Here is a 17,538-nt window from a genome sequence, read left to right as displayed (position 1 = left end):
AGACGCGCATCCCATTCCAGTTGGCTGGGATATTGAACGGGAGCATAGCCAGAACGATAGTAAGCTAAAGCAACTTCCATACCATCGCTGTAATTGAGAGAAAAATTGGCTCAAATTTTCATTCAGACATTATTTATCTATTCAGAACTTTAAAAGTTAACAAAATTAGGAGATAGAAAAGAGACTCAAATTCAGTGAAATTATGCCAGCAGGCTGGAAATTTAATCCTTGAAAAACTGAATTTCTGTTAGGAAAACTGAAAATTCTTTAACCAATCCATTCTAGATGATAAGATGCTCTCTTTTCGCAGTTGGAAGTTTGTGGAAAATATTCGAACATTCAAAAAATCTAGAATGATAATCTCATTAAAAAACCACCTAACTAGAGCGAGATTGATTAGACTGATTAATGATATAAGCAACTTTATAAGGGACTTCATCGCACTGTTCATTGAGATTTAGTTAGGGTTGTTTGCTGCGAAGAAAGTGGTAAAATCTGAAAAGCATTTATACATGATACCTTAAAATTTTTAGGAACTACTAAGAGGAAAAATGAAGAACCAATCTATTCTGGCAAGGAAACATGGTCACCTTACATTCGGTCCTTTTTTCCTTCCTTCTCTCACTCATGATGAAAAAGTCAAAAAGCGAAACTTTTATACTGTAAAATAATCAAGATGTAAGGTTGAAGGATCGGTTTTAAATTTGTACTCACATTAAAAGCTCTTTCTTTTTCCCTAAACTGGCATGTTTTCCTATTTCCGTTAGATTCCTCCTGACCACCTTTGCTGCGGGTTCTAGTTCCTGGATTTCAAACTCGTGAAACCGATGATCACAAATATTGTAAGTCATATCTTCGACAATGAATAAAATCACAGCACTGTAGAGATATAAAGAGAAAAGAGTGAGGTAGAACTGATTAAGGTTAAGATGATTGCGATACAAAGAAGTGAGAGATTCTTATTTTTTCTTTAATTTTCGCCAGGCAAACATTTGTTCGTTCTCCGATGTTTCATACCGTATTGTTTGAACCATTTAAATGGCGTTTAATAGAAAGTGTATCGACATTGAAACTCCCAAACCATGAGTCTCGTTTTGAAGTGTTTCAAAATCTCTGCTCCTGCTCTATTGTTTTAGAGGGGAACAAACTAACATCATTCCTTGAAGTTTTCTTGGAATTTGCTTCATACAGAGAGGAAAAATCACGAAAGTTTTTACAAATTGACGTTGTACATTTAAAAAATAAAGCATGACAGGAAGTCTGCATCGTCACAAACCGAGATTTGTGGTTTAGGAAATTCAAAATTAGGAAAGAAGCTTTGAAACATACATACATGTACCTTTAATTTTTAGACGAACATGAGGTATTTAGTTGTTGACACTCCCGTAGGTATTTTAGAGTTATTGATTTCCTTGTGATCCTTGAACTCCTTTTACAGTTAATGACAACAATATTACTCGATGGGTCCAAAACATAAACAGTGGATGTCGAGTGTGTGAGTTTCGAGGAAATCTCTTTCAAAGTTCAAAAAGCTGTGAATTTTGATGTCCGTTAGGTAAGCAAATACGTTTTGGTCGAGGAATTTATCGCAAAGCAAATCTCCTATGAAAAATGAGCTTCAGAACTTCAAACTTGAAGCAAATTTCAATTGAGATACGGTGCTTTTGTTATGAATGAGTTGATTCAAAGAAAATTAATAGAATGAAATTAAAATACAATGCTGCACTTACTCTTTTTTACCGTACAGTTTCCAGGCATCAACCATGCCCTGGCAGAGAGCGGTTAAGGCATTATTTTCAGGTAGCTGTAACAGGAAAATGTGGAAAAATTAAGAAATTGAAACTTGTTAAGAAAGTTAGAGGGAGAGAATTAGTTTTTAAGTCAAAAAATAATGAATAATGTTTCTTTTGACAGAAATAAATACTTACAAGTGGGAAAAGCTAAAATTTTGAAGACCTCATTTCGTTTCCGCGAACGAAAAATAACCAATGCTATCAGATTTCCTAAATTTTCTAAAATTAGGTTTTTTTTAGATTTTCCAAGAAATTTAATGATTTTGCAAAGGACATTCTTTTAAAAGAGACGTCAAAATATATGATGTTTCACTTATTTTTCGTCTGAGGAAATGATAGTAAAATATCGACTTTACCAATAATGCAATATTGAAAAAAAAAAAAAAAATACTGAGAGAACCAACACACAGAATTGGAGACACAGGGGGTCAACATCGCTCGGTTGAACGAGGGAAAACTTTCCAAATTTCGAAAAATGACTGTACAGAGAGGATAAAATCCTTCAGTGACCAAGTCTAAAAAGAAAAAGAAGAGTAAAATAAAAAAAAATCAAGGACAAAATTATGATTTTAACGCTACAAATGTGTGTTAAGTATTTACCTGATTTATATTTTGAGTTTGTCCTATCTCTTGCAGCACAAACCTGTGGATAAAAAAGCAAGTTGTTACCTCCTTGAAACACAAATAAAGGAAAGAAAAATTTAAAAATTCATTTAAGCGTTGTCTTATAAATCGGTTATCATTTTATGTTAAGTCAAGACGTTTAGTTTTTTTTCCTTGGATTATGATTAGACGATCTTCAACATAATCCCTCAACGCACCAGAAAAATATGACCAATGAATCATTGGTACGCAGCACAAAGTTGAATGACACTTATTGGTGATATACTTATTGGTGGTGAAACTAGGGGACATAATATCTTAAGTGTACTGTTTCAAATTACTTCTGTTTCACTGTTTTTTAAGAGAAAAACTAATCACTGTCCTTCCTTGAAAACATCCGCGATTGTTTTTTGAAAATGCAGGAGATTTTGAGAACATTTCAAACAATGAGTTGCTACGTTTATTCTTTTTCCAACAAATGAAATGGGGGCAAAATTTACTTCACTATCAAAGTACAGATTTATTCAAATTCATTATCAATGAAAAACGATTATATTAACATGAGTGCTAGTTTTTTATGAGGGAAGGAAAGTTACATTGAGTTGTGTGTTGTGTAAAGGCTCCTCCTTTTTCTGTTTTAACACAATTTCACAAAACCCTGATGTTTTTTGGAGATGATTCTTGTGATACTTAACAAAATATTTGATTCCTGCCTATTAATTGATTTCACTCCCTATGGGAGGAATGTTTTTTGGATGGTGATATTTTAAAGAATTTCATGACGGATTAGTATTTTATCGGTGAATTTTCTGAAAATGTCTACCATTCCAAAAGAGCACTCCTACCTTTCTGTTGGAGGCCCCAAAGATGTGTAATTCTAGACTCACCGACTGAAGGAAATTTTAAATGATTTTTTCTAAAAGGCTAAAAATTTAGGACACTCTTTAAAACCAATTTGACTTGAGGTCTCCATAAATAAGCTTTGGATAAAATAATTTTAAATGCCTGGATAAGAGCAATGTTTAAGAAAGGAAAACACTGCATAGGTAGCTGAGAATTTCATCGTGCAAAATGGATGGAAAAAATCTATGTAAGACCGAGGTAGACAAAGAATAAGAAACTCTTGTAGTATAAACTGGCATGAAAAATAGCTGTTTACAAGAGCAGCATTAAATATATCAATGTCAATTATAATTTAAAATTAATTATATCAATGCCAATTATAATTTAAATCTACAAATGCATACGTGCTCAGAACATATCAGAAGCTGAAAGATTTATAAGGCGTCCTTCATTCCTTTAAAAGAACCCACTACTATATGGAGCAATCATTAAAAAAGTACATTAAAAGGTTGCGAAAGATTTTGGTTCTCACTGATATCAACATACCTAAAGTTAAAAGATTTTTAAAATGATAGAATGTTCAAAATTCGTGTTGGGGAATTGCACATGACGCACAATTTCTGACCCAAGGATTGAATATGATTCCTTTTACGGTGCAACACAACTTACGGAAGAAAATCGACGGAGGAAGATATTTTGGAGACTTTTAAAGTATCAAGAACTCACAGAGAATTCAAAAAAATAAAACATGCCCAACCTCCTTCCTTCAACAGAAAATTAACACTTTCAGTCTTGATTTATTGCACTGGAAGTATCTTGTTTTTTCCTTTCTATGTTAATAGGTAAATAGTATGTAACGAATAAAAGATACCGTCTTTACAGCTAAGATAAAACATTCGTTAAATAAAAAACTAAATGTTACTCCTTTCACCGGGATATTTTAGTTCCATTGTCAGAGCGAACAGTCAGAACTAAATTGAATACTTTTAGGAGCTGTGCAGTTAACTTACTTTCATTAATGATCAAAACATTTTACAGGATTTTTGGATCACTTTTGACTGAAACTTAACTTAATGTGATGTGATACAATAATTGCATAAAAATTCCTCCTACACAAAGGTATGGGACATGTAATTTTTTGCTAAAAGTTTTCTTTAGCTCAATCATTGAATTTCGGATATGCAATTTCAGACTCCGGTGGACAGTAACAGTGGCATGTTGCGGATTGCCATAAATTGCTTGACCTGCGTTTTAAACATATGAAAAAAGATTATTAGGGTGTTCCAGACGAAAACCTTAATAATCGATTTTTTACCACAGATTCAAGTGGGAAACTATTGATAGTCCATGATTCACGCTTCGCCACGGGATGACAGTTAAGAGGTTAATCATTTTAAGTAGGGTAAACATTGAAAAGTAAATTCACTCAGTTTGCTTAGTGAAAAGCCTTAAACAGTTATCTTGTAGATGATAAGAACGCTGACTGAACAGGGATGAACGATTGAAATTCTGAAGTATGAAGCTTGAAGCAAAAAGTTGATGACTAGAATTGAATCTCTCTCTTTCAGAATAATGCAATTCTATTTCATTGTCACAAGATTGCTGGCAGTTTTCTTCAGTTACCTTTGAACTGGGCAACAAATTTATTTATTTTTTATTTATTTGCAAAGATTACCTAGTACATTAGCCTAAACATAAAGGCTCAATACAAGTCAGATTGGAAAAAGTTACAAAAAAGAGTAATTTTACTTTAAAAACTCTTGCAAGGTGTAGAGAGGGTTTTGTAAAAAGTGTTCTTTTAATACCTTGATGAACAAATTTGGCGACTCAGCTTTGATAAAAATTTCTTTCAACACTTTGGGTAACTTACAAAACAACAAATAAATAGTCCTACAAATTTCAGTGATTTAGACTTGTAGTTGTAAAAACTGTGCTACGTCCTGGGATTCTATTGTGATCAAGCTGTTGTTTAATGCGTTGCGTCAATGTACCTCGTAAAAATTTTTTACGAACCTTAAATTTGCGCGATAAAAAGACAAGATAGGTCTATAAAATTAATAACACCTTGAATAAATTTAAAAAATCAAAGAAACAAAAATAGGATTTTTCAACAAAAGTGGTGCGTTCTATCAACAGTCATTTTACATCCGTTTCTTTGCACTCTACATTTTTTTGGGATGCTTTCTTTTTAGAGTCATACACTGAGACTTTCATATTTTTTTGGCACAAAACTAAAAGTTTATCAAGGTTTTTTATGTAATCGATGCAATACATTAAATGTGATTTGACCACAATCAGATATCAGCATGAGTTCAGTAATTTTTTTAAATCTTCGCCCCTTGGTTCACAGATGACTGAATGAAGGTTTGCATGCAGTTCTGAAGCAGAGAAATGGAGTTGCACCCTTCAGCAAAGAAAGGACTCAGTTAAGAAAACATTGAAAATTAAATGGTGCAAATACTTAAGTAATACGGCAGAAATTAGGGCAAAAGTCCCTGCTCACTATTTTCAGGAAGATGGAGAAGTTAATATTTCAGGTAAGAAAATTGAATTTTGATTGATTCGAAAGACAGAAAAATCGTGAATTAGCAGGATTAAAAGAAGATTGTGCCAGATGTAAGCGAATGACTAAGATGTTGTGTGCACTTCATAATAATATAAAATGTAAGCCTAATCAGGATACTTGAGTGCAAATGATTTAAGAGTGAATAAGAAAAGGCAAGCGCTAGTTTTTCTCCGGTTTTTTTTACAGGAATCTATTGGGAAAATTAAAAAAAAAATTCCCATTCACCTTCCAACACATTGACAAGACTTGATCGATACAATCATTTAGCCAATAGAACGCCCTTTCCAAGGATCATAACTACGATTTTTCAAATGAGTACCTCTTCAATTTTTAGAGTCGTACTTAGATAGAATTGAATTATGAGTGTATAAAAACTCTTTTCAGAGAATAAATATGGGTGAATGATGAATAGAAAACTGCATGTATTCGACTTCACTAAAAATATGCTCGACTTTAAATAACACTAATACATTAAAATCAATCTGCAGCAGTCCAGTTACATGTATTCCAAGCCACCTGTGAGAGCACACAGTATATGCTTTAAATTATTAGGCATTTTTTTGGTATGTTGGAGTTTTTTAGCCAACGTGCGTTAAATTCAGCATAAAGCTGATATCTGACTACAGAAGAAAAAAAAAGCTCATTATTTTTTTTGTTTTTTTGGACCAGCATAATAAGATGTTGAACACAAGACACAGATGAGACTTTGTTGAGAAGAAATAATTTAGGGGCAAAAAATTCCAAATATTACAGAGGATTAATGAAAGTTGATCATAAACTTGTTCCTGTCCTAGATTTCATTTAATAATAAATCCTAAGAAGTACTGGCAATAATACCCATTTTCTTGGTCAACTTTCTGGAGGAGCGGGACAGTTGCAAGTGTCAGAATTTTAGTCATTATTAGTTTGGAAAGGAAAGTATCAAGTGTTAAAGAGCACCAAGAGGGAGAATGAATGCTGTAGGTCGAGATCACATAATCACAAAAATTCCTCACAATAGGCCCTCTCTTGGCATAATGGTGATATTATGAAAAAAACTTCATGATTGTTTGGAGCTGGGATACTTTGTGGAGATTAATTTGACTCTTCCTACCCTACCTACAATAGAATGGATCACAGCCTTAAGCTCCCTCCTTTAAAAGCGTTATTAAATTTTAAATGCTCAAGAATGTAAATACAGTTGCCTCCTTTCAACTTTGTGGTGCAATTTATTAACTTTGAAAAAACTATTACATGATCCTTCTCAGCACATCTAAAGTTATAAAAACATCCACGTTTCGACTAAAAAATTGAAAATCTCAGATTCTTGCAACAGCCCCTGAAAATTGCTGGTGGTAGTTTGATGAGGGACTTTTTTACGCTATGTTTTGATTAAAGTTTTTTACTTGAGAAGCTCACTAAGCCAAAAAGTTGCTGAGACCCACATTTGAAATGGTACTAAACTTTTTATCAAAGCAATTTTAAAAGTCAACCTGAGCAAATAAAGCTTTTCCAGTTTTTCTAGGAGGAGAAAAGATGTACAAAAGGCAGTTTCAGTGAGGAGGTCTTACCTATGGAGCTTTGAAATTTGGGTAGCGATTCCGGCGAAACTCGATGCGATCGCGTTTACTTCAACCTGATGTATTGCAACAGTGTTTTGCAAAGCATGAGCGAAATAGTCAGATCGTAAAAGCCCAAGACAATAACGCTGCACAAAAATATTTCGACCATGTATCGAGAGGAAGAGACGGCATATGTACATTTTAACAAACACTATCATAAATACAAATCATGGCCCTACCGATGGTGATCGGTGAAAATGTCTGATTTGAATTGCCCGTTTTAATAGGTCCTGTGCACAATGTGCATGATTACGAGTAAACATTTTTCTTACAAAACGTCTGATGTAATAAAAGATCTTTCGAGATTGGAGACATTCACTCTAAAAAGAGTTGTAACTTTATTTTTGAACTATTATTTTGAATATGGTTAGTTCAAACTTGGAATGCTTTTCAATTTTTTTAAAATTATTACCCAGTGGATGTGCAAATAAAAAGAAGGTTTTGTTGCTTAACAATGCTTTCTGCAATTGGAGGTCGAGGAACCTTTTATTAAAATCGACATTTTGTAACAGGAGCATTTACTACTGGTAGACTTATTTATAACCAGGCATAATAAAATTGACATTGTAATGATGGATATTTTTGGAACGGCTGGACATTTTTCTGGTTGGACATTTCGGAGTGAACATTTTCACCTGTCACCTTACCAATTTCCCATGAACGTCACTGGAATACTCTGTCCGACAGATAAAAACTGCTGACAAATAACACCACTGAGTAAGATTTTAGGGTGATTACCGGAGCTTCTGAACCCCAATCAAGGACTTCAAAAGGATTCTACAACAAATAAATACTGCACACCTTCCTGACTGACTCTTGAGGTAATTTAGATACCTTTTATCAACTCTATGTAAGAATGAGATTGAGATAGATAAAGAGGAAGCCTTTAAAAACCTATGAGTTTCAAATCCCTGCATGAAACTTCTCTTGAATTTTGCATAATCATTCCGTAAAAATATATTCAATTCGTTTACGGTGTTAATGAACGTACATTGTGTTTAGACCCTTACGTTGATCAAAATATTCACAGCCACTAAAATTCACTTAAGAACTTTCTTAAATACCTAATTTTTCCAAAATTTTTCTCCTTGATAATGCATTAGAGGCATAGGAGAATGTTACAAATTTAATTTTTTGATGCTTTGAAAAGTTTACTCAGATGAAAGATTCATGGTTGTGGTTATTGAAAATGATGAATAGGTGCACGGAATACAACTATGATTAGGGGTTGTTATGGTGTTGTTTTTAAGATCAATTGATGGATGCTATTCTGTCTTTTGGAAATAGATTTTAGAGCTGTAAAGTTATTTTTGAAGGTTATTATGATGTAGGATTTAATGTAATACGAATCTTTTGTCTTTTTCTGATTGAGCCAGTAATTGCCCTCATAACCACCTTGGCCAGAAAGTGATAATATGAAAGTGATATAACTTGTGACAAATCTCAGCAAAACAAACATACATGCTAATTCAACATCTCAAGTATTCCACAGCTCTGAATTCTTCTCCTGAGGAAATTACAGGTGTTTTCTATCAAAGTCCTATCCTTCATCTAGTGCAACAACGATACCCAATACTCGAGAAAAATATCTTTGAAGCATCAAATGAATGACAATTGTTTAAATTTCCCTACAGTAAACTATTCAACTGCCAGAAAACCTTGCACCATTAGCTGAGAAAACGATCGGTCATCATACTGATAAATAACAAATTATACCAAAAACAACACAAGCACCACACAAGCATAATAACACAACCCAGCACCAAAAATACACATTTCCTGTTTATAATCTGATGTGAAAGAAACAGAAGCAAACAGAATAAATCAATTTCTGACCAACATTCGAAATTCTTGACTATAAAAAAGTGAGATGAAATGATACATATTCAAGTGTGAGGTTTTCTAAATGTACATTTAGCATTCCTGCTGTGAAGAAACATTAAAACTTCATCATTTCAAAAAAACATCGAAAAGGCTCGTCTGAATCTGAATCGTTTCCGGAGAAGAGCTTTCAAAGAATTGGAAAAAGTCTTCAGAAACATATTACTTCTACCCAGCACCGAATTATACATTCAATCAACAGGTCATGCATGATAGATCCTCTTTCCAGAATAAACAGGGAGTTCACAACATACCGCAATTGTGTAATATCTGCATTACAAGAGCAGCTAAGAGATCTTAATAATGCCACAATAAAGGGATGAATGTAATTACAAATGCTTACTCTACCTAGAACTGCTGAAAAATCTTTAAGGTGCGAGGATATATTAATGTAGCTACTGAGAGCTCCTTCAGGAATGAAGTCCTGCCTTTGGGAGGTAAAGGTAAATTTTAAATGATTTCCCATAAGATAAAGACAGACCATATGGAGGAATGTTCAATTAAATATGAGAGCAATACAAAAGAAAAACCTGAAACATTTTAGGACACTTAATGGGTTTTATTAACAGCTAGAATGATTTTTCTTTTCCTAAAAGATCAAATTGCAGATTCTTGTTTTTTTATCTGACTAAAGGTCAATCTTCTCTGAATTTAAATTATAATATGAGTATCAAACAACTTTTCCATTCATCTGTAGTGTTTTGCAAAAAGCTGATGCACCAATGCTAACAGCAGATTTTGGATGTGTATTCCGAGCAAAAAAATCTCTATTGAAGATTCGATGATAAACTTCCGAACAACGAATCTGGGATAGCGGCGTTGCAGACTTCTTGTCATACTATATTTTGTAAATAAAGAACTACTCAACATGAATCCTTAAAAACTTCCGCAATTTTTCTTCTCTGTGTGAAGCGATTTGCTCTGAGAAAACTTCAAGGAATAATGTTTGAATAGGATTTGTTCTCCATTAGAAAAGTAAGACAAAAGTGGGGATTTCACAACACTGCAAACAAGATACGGGATTTGGGAGTTTCACCATCGAATTTTTAGTTCTTGTCGAAACCACCCAAACTCAAAATTCACCATTCAACTCCGTTGATCTTCGTGTAATGTTTTGTTTTTGGACGATTTGAATTAAACTAGAGTTTCCAAAAGAGATTACTGAGGAGGAAACAAGTAAGCTTTGTTTTCAGACATACTATATGTAGATTCGTTTCCTGCTGATGATTAAAAATAAAACCAGTATTTAAAAAAAAAATTATCAGTTTCAAACTATTTAACTTTAATCATATTGGTTGATTGATTTTAAAGTTGGAAAAAATTTAGAGTTTAGATTAGATTGGAAACCTGGGGGACAAAGCCCAAAACATGGAAACTAAGGAGTTTATTATGACCAATTATATACTTCAATTACACCAGTAGAAACTCTGTCCCCCTAAGAAGGAGCGACAGAGCTCAGGCAGGTTCCTTGAGCGGAAAGCAATCATACCAATCAGTTGTGCTCAGTATTTCATGTCTTCTCCTTTCCAGCACCTCACACTCAAAAATTATGTGAGTTTCTGTTTCTTCCTCAACCTCACAAAGCCTGCAAAAAGGTTCAGTCTTCCAGACTCCGATATTCCACAGGTGCTCTCTGAGGTGGTCATGGAAAATCCTAAATTGATATCCCATCTTCACCATAATAACAAAATAAAATGGTTTATACATTTTTTTGTTCACCATAGCCAGCTATTCACACTGCAGAATGTCCCAGCACCACTTAAATTTTTAACATCAACAAGACTAAAAGTTTCTGTTGACGAGGACAAAAACTTAAAGGTACCATAATAAAAGCAAAGATGAAAATAAAAATATGTAAGTAGATTTTCAGCAATGTGGTTGGACGGTTGAACCACAAGGGTTGCTAGCCAGAACAGAGAAGAATAATGTCTGAATATAGCAGAGTTCTCCCTATTCGTCTCCAGGGTAACAGTCATCCAAGTGCTGAATTTAGCTTAGCACTTAGTTGCTTTACCAATTGAGGCTGCCAACAGATCTAGAAATTCCCGTTTTCAGAGTTTCATGCAAAATCCTTCTTGATTCTTCACTTTTACACAGCCCTAACTATTCTGATCAGTTATGAGCATTGAGTGACCGAAGCAAATTGCCCTCATCACTGATTGATGAGCCTTACGTATAGGAGACCATGGCGTTCATTAACGCTGGGTATAATGTCAGGCACTCAGTTTATCGCAAGACAACAGCGCTATTACAATTGAACGTCCAAAATTAGCTTCCAAAGAGCTTTTATCTGTTGCTGCTAATCTCTAAGATTCAACCATTCGACCGTCAAAAACTTTTCTGTGATTAAACAACTGATCCAGTCCCTTCCTCAGTTTAGTGTAGTACTAGCAACCCTGTGGTAAAGTAAATGCTCATTACCGTAAACTACTCATGAGAAAAACCTTTTATAGCCAGAAGAAACATTGTAGGGATAGTTTTGAAAGAAACATATGGGACTTTATTGTGGCTGAAAAATTGGGAGACTCTACAACTGAGAGTTCTACAGGGCATTGATTCAGAGAACAAGGCGGAGACTTTATCCCTCTGCCGAGTAATTCAAACATTAGAAACCCAAACCTGTGGATATGCGCAGAAACGGGGCCCAACCATCCAAACCCAGAGGCTATTGTGTTGATCTCAACTTGCTTCTGGCAAAGGAACGGTGTGTAAGGGTATTCGCTATTCTGCAGCATATAATCTGACCGGAGGATACCTAAACTTGAGCGCTTCAAACAGGACGAGGAGACAATGTAGTAGAGACAAGCCGTAGAAAACCAGAAAAAAACTTAACCCAACTAGCCAGATTAAAAAACAAACCGAGATGCATTGGAATATTGAAAATCGATGAGCTAAAACGTGATGCAGCAACCAAAAGTGCTCTAAAGATCTGTAAACTATGTTTATTTTATTCGTACTTCCAACATTTTTAGAATAAAATCACCCAAATTAATCTGCAAAAATTGTATAATCTTGTCCAAGTTTACACACACACACCAAAAAAAAAAAAAAAAAAAAAAAAAAAATAGTTCAGTAGCATGAGATTTTAACGTTGATGTTGTGCTGGGGCCCAGCTGGGAATGTGTCAGTATCTGAAGAGTAGAAACTTTCAGGGGTCCAAATTTTCACATTTTTAGAGGCTTATCCTAATTTTTGTAGCCTGGACAAGCGCATGATGGAGTATTTCCTTTACCGACTGTCTGGGTTGCCGGTAATTTTTTCTCAAGTTGGAAGCAGTGGAACCAAGACCTATGCCTAAATTCTTGGGCAAGAATGGAATTGTTACAAGAGCGCAAATGATGCAGGATACAGCCTTAATATTCCTCGCCGGAGTGTGGATTAAGTCTGAAAGAATTTTCCTCCAAGAGGTTTAGGCGTTCATTGACCTTGCTTGTAAGATACATTCCCAATTGGGTCCTACAAAAGGTCCGAAGAAAATTATTAAGGAGCTTTCTGGAAAAAAAGCCAATCCGAAAAATCATGCAATGAGAAAAACAAACTTAATGTTGTAATCACTGTCTCCTAATTGCCGAAGATGACTTGGATCAGATATTCTTTGGACTTAAGTTTTCGCACTGTATGAGGGAACAGTGTAATGGGTGATATCTAAATCTTTTCCCATTTTAGGCGAGGAATTTTTAAAATTCTTTGGCTACAAGCCCTTTCTGTGGGAACGGATTGAAATTTATTGGTTTCCGCCAATTTTTAGAGGGTGCTGTGCAGTGAAAAGGAAACATTCGAGTATGAAAAAAAATTTCCTATTATCATTTACCATTGAAAATGCTAATATTCTGAAGTTTTTTTGGTTGAAAAACAACTATAGTTGGTTTCTTTTCATTTTTTGAGGCACAGTAACATCAACGGATGACACTAAGCTTTTAACAAAATCCCTGAGTTCCTTTCAAAAAAAGTACTTTTTTGACAGGCTCTTTCCTTAGTAAGTAAATAAATAATTAAATAGATAGAGAAACAAAAAAATAAAAATAAAAAATAAAAAAAAATAAAACACTTTTGCACAAATGGTCTTTCTACTAGAAAGCTCCTTAATTTTTCTAGAAATGAAATCATCACTCAAAAGTTTTAAGTGTATCAGATTATTGAGGGTGTTACTTTCAAATTATTTGACGATTTTGAAGAAAAGTTGAGAACAGGTATAAACTTTTTTCAAAACTAATAAAGAGGAAATTCTTGAATAACTTTCTATTTATCCTTTAATTCACCTCTCAGTTACAAATGAGATTTATGATGAGCATAATTCAGACAATTCTTTTAAAATACTGAAATACACACAAGAGTTGAATACTTACCCTCACAAATCAAGAAATTTTCGTGCAAAAAATTTCCTCTCAATTCAAAAACTGGACATCATCAACACATCAACTTCCTCCCAAAAGTGCAACAGAAGCCCATAGAAAAAAGTAAAATTTTAAAAGTTGTTTTTTACCTGCGTGATGCCTTCATTTGAAACTGTTTCATATATTTTGAATAGATTCCTAGTGAACTCATCAGCTTCAATTGTACTGAAAAACACAGAGAGAAGAGTAAGGAAAGAAGAACAAGTGCACTCAAAAACAGAAATTACCAAAAGTTTATGAAGAATCATTGACTTTCAAGTATGTATGAGTTTTTAAATACACAAAATACCAAAACTCTGACATGAAGTTCTGTATATTCTTTAATGCCTTTACTTTCAGATTATGAGGGCACCTCCCTCCTTTCCTAATACAAAACTGTTTCCTTTCTTGAAATTATAGATCGTAAAAGAGGTTGGAGAGGAAAGGGGAAAGAAAGGTTTCAGGCATTTCTTATGACAAGTCACACATCGAAATGTATGTAAAATTGCTCGTTCAAAGAACTGTTGAAGTGGATAAAGGCTTGCTTGAAATACTCACACTCCTCAAAAAATATCTCCCAATCACAAATCATGGAAAAAACTACACGCTTTTTAACTAATTTCCGTCTTTTCAGGAGAGGAAAAATTTTAAATTACTCTAAAAACAGATTCATGCTAAAAAAAATTGATTGGATAATAAAAGCATTGGTTTTATTTTTGTTAAAATTTAATAGATCTTCTGTAATCTCTTGGAACAATACTTTCTGAATTGTACCAAAGAATTATAAAACAGAGAACAATAAAAATTTTAGATGAGATTTTGTTCAAATAAGGTCTTTGTCACTGAGGCCACTCTTCCAACTGACTCTCTATTTTTTTTTTTTTCATTTTTTATTCAAATAGACAGTCAAAATTACTTACTTTTTCAAGGTATCTGTTAAAAACTGTCTATTGTGAGCAACTTTATGGATTAACTCATTGAAAACGGTTTGCATTTGTACCACCTGGTGAAATTCGTTCCGCGGGAAAACGGAGGGTAACAATGTAAAAGGTGCAAATTGAAGAGCATCATCTGAGTAATTGTTTTTTGAACGCATCCCAGCTCCTGAAATCAATACAGAGGACATTCAGACAGTTGTTCATTACAGAAAATAGTTCCTTCGACATACAAAATAGAGCTGCCTCTTACACAGAAAACAATATTGAGAGATGAAAAAAAAATTAAAAAGGGTATGATAAAACAGAACTACTGTTCTGTTGAAAATCGATCTATTAATTTACAGCTAAAATCCCAATATATGCTGAGAGGTTAAGGACGGATGAGATGACATGCTGTGGATTCAAGGACAGCGTTGATGTTAAGACAATGAGAAATATATGGGTACATTTTTGTAGTTAGTTGATTATTTTTAAATGCCATGATTTCAAAATTCACAATTGATACTTTCAATGCATTTAATTCCAAATTATACTAAAGTGCTATCTCTACGCTGAGATGAACATCTAAGTACAAGATTTTAAGATTCTACTGACCATTACCTATGACAAGGATTCACAAATGGTGAGAAAATGAACTGTTCCCTACTAGGTTGTGTTCCAAGCCCCAAGAGAAAAATTTTACCGAAGATAATTTTAAATCTATGAGTTCCACCGGTAAATTTGGACTATTAATCAAGCATTGATAGGTGTGTCTTCAAAGGCGGAATAAAAAAAAAGTCATCAATTCCAAAGTCAAGTAATGATTGAAATTATTCTCGAGTGATCCTTGCATTAAGCTAATTTCTTCAAACAGACTATCCTACAGGCCGATTTTTGAAACTATGTTGATAAGACAGGATGAGGAAAAGCCACATTTTAATCATGCAGTATAAAGCATTTTGATATCATGTCAGGCTGACATGAATTTCAATAATCGCCCTGCTGAACTTGATAGATGAATAGGAATTGAAACGAATGTGTCTGGTAACTTACCATGCATTAAGGCCCAATCCTTGGTTTTCTGTACCAGGTCAATTAATTCGCGTCCTTTATAATCAAAAGCGATGGGATTTTGAAACCGCGACCCTTCTGTTGTCCTATGAAAGTAAAAAATAGATACTCTGAATGTACAAAGTATACGGCATTTGAGATCTAAAACGGTAGATATCATGATTTAAGTAGGTATACATCATTACGGAAGAATTTCAGGGACGATGCCCCAGTTAAGAAGGCAAGAAACAGAGAAATCCTTTCCTGGTAGTCTGAGCAGAGTGATTTCATCTAAAGATTTTGGTTTGGTTGGAAGCAGCGTCTCTACCTGCTTACTGACTTTGCTATATAACTGGCACTGATGGCCCACAGCGCTAGGTTGTGCTCATATTCATGAATCAACAAAAAACTTCCAAGGTGGAAGGAGATTAGTCTTATGACACTTGAGTTCGTGCTGAAGAAGTTAATGCACTTTCAAAGTGAGGCAGATGAATTGCTATCTTGATTCTTGCAGTTACTTTCAATGCTAAATTGAAGACGGCCGATCTTCTGCCGCGCTGTAAAAGGGCAGGGACTTTAAATCGAGGAAAAAAGTTTCCTTATGTCAAGTTGAAAATCAAATCAAGTTTCCTTGTGTCAAGTTGTAGCATCTAGTCTACAAATGCTAGTGACTCATAGCTGAAAAAATAACTCTGGTCATTGTCAGGTTGTTCCATTCTATGAAGGATTCCTACAAAAAAATTTGCTAAATCATGATTTAACTTGCGTCTCCTTAGACACACTGATTAGTACCAAGACACACTTTGAGACTCTTAAGAAAAAATCAAAATGCAGGATGAAGTCTCCTGCAACTACAAAAGTAGGGAATGATCGATCCTATCGACTTCTATAATTTTGACACATCTGATCCTGGGCGTTGTAGGATGGCTGTGGATGGAGAGTGAGAACAATTAAAATTTTGTTCTTTGGTAAATTCTTCGGACTAATAATAAAGACCATCCGAAGTGGAAAATATGCCAAAAGTACAAAAATCGACCCCTGAAACTTTAGAAAGACCAGTTTAAGGAACAAAGGTATGTGTGAACAAGAAAAGGAAGTAGGAGATAATTGATGATACTCACGCCATGTTGAGGAAGTTGAGGTGGAGACAAGAGAGCAACTGCGTAAGCTAACGCTGCATTCAAATACTTTCACGACGGATTACATCGATCACGCTGATAACTGATAAGGGCGTATCAAGTCGGTAATAATGATAATGGTTGCGGTAATGGGATGGGAAACATAACCTTACCTCTTATCAGCGAGTACGTAGTAATGTAAACATTGCAAGGACCTTGAAACTTTTGAACTTTCGATAGTGGCGCAGCAGGTGGCTCGCTCCGGAAGTATTCAAATAAACAAGTTTAAATTTTCCCCGGGAGTGATCGTACTCGTGTAAAAAGTTAACTAAAGTTTTGTTAACTAAAGTGTTCTTACAAGTTTTGCATTTTTGAAATGCGTGATGTATACTGATCCGTGACTCCGCGAGTGTTACCAGTTTCTCGGAAATTGCAATATTATGTAAGTATTCCTTTAAATTGTCTTCAGATTCCTGAGCTGCAGGTGGTAGGTATACATACTTACCTACTTCTTGTTAGCCATAGAGTACTCTATGTTGTTAGCAGAAGCAGATCAAAGACTTGTCATCAAGACCAATCCACACAGGTCAGTCATTGCGCAGCTTTTTTGAATCCACTCCCCCGCCCGGCCCTAACTCGCAGCACCCATTGTGACGCAGCATTGAGTGCTCCGATAAGAAATACATTGCAGGCACTCAATACTACGTCACTGCGCAGTAGAGTACCAAAACTCGTCCTCGGGAATGACTGACCTGTTTGGATTGGTCTTGCTTGTCATTCTTAGGTACTTGGA

At 34.6% G+C, this 17,538-nt stretch overlaps 2 protein-coding genes across 4 annotated transcripts in view; one reads left to right on the top strand and one right to left on the bottom strand.

Annotated features, from left to right (window-relative positions):
* Positions 1-16,897, bottom strand: part of LOC109034691 (glutathione synthetase) — a gene marked incomplete in the record, with an annotated part of 61,012 nt that extends 44,115 nt beyond the window's left edge. The window contains 9 exon segments of the mRNA XM_072304247.1: positions 1-87; positions 715-879; positions 1,731-1,804; positions 2,394-2,436; positions 11,907-12,055; positions 13,771-13,846; positions 14,581-14,764; positions 15,631-15,734; positions 16,749-16,897. Of these exon segments, the coding sequence (XP_072160348.1) occupies positions 1-87; positions 715-879; positions 1,731-1,804; positions 2,394-2,436; positions 11,907-12,055; positions 13,771-13,846; positions 14,581-14,764; positions 15,631-15,734; positions 16,749-16,753 (887 nt within the window).
* Positions 16,898-17,039: 142 nt separating this feature from the next.
* The window catches only part of LOC109039076 (5-hydroxytryptamine receptor), a 657,585-nt gene continuing 657,086 nt past the window's right edge, over positions 17,040-17,538 (top strand). For 2 of the 3 annotated variants that reach the window (XM_072304246.1, XM_072304243.1), the window contains exon 1: positions 17,040-17,187. The gene's annotated coding sequence lies outside the window, so the exon portion shown is untranslated. The remainder of the gene's footprint in view (positions 17,188-17,538) is intronic. The other variant, XM_072304245.1, reaches the window with a different exon arrangement.

Source organism: Bemisia tabaci, chromosome 9, assembly GCF_918797505.1.
Source record: "Bemisia tabaci chromosome 9, PGI_BMITA_v3".
Lineage (NCBI taxonomy): Eukaryota > Metazoa > Arthropoda > Insecta > Hemiptera > Aleyrodidae > Bemisia > Bemisia tabaci.
Note: the sequence above shows the minus strand (reverse complement) of the source record. Positions and strands in the feature narration are given on the sequence as shown.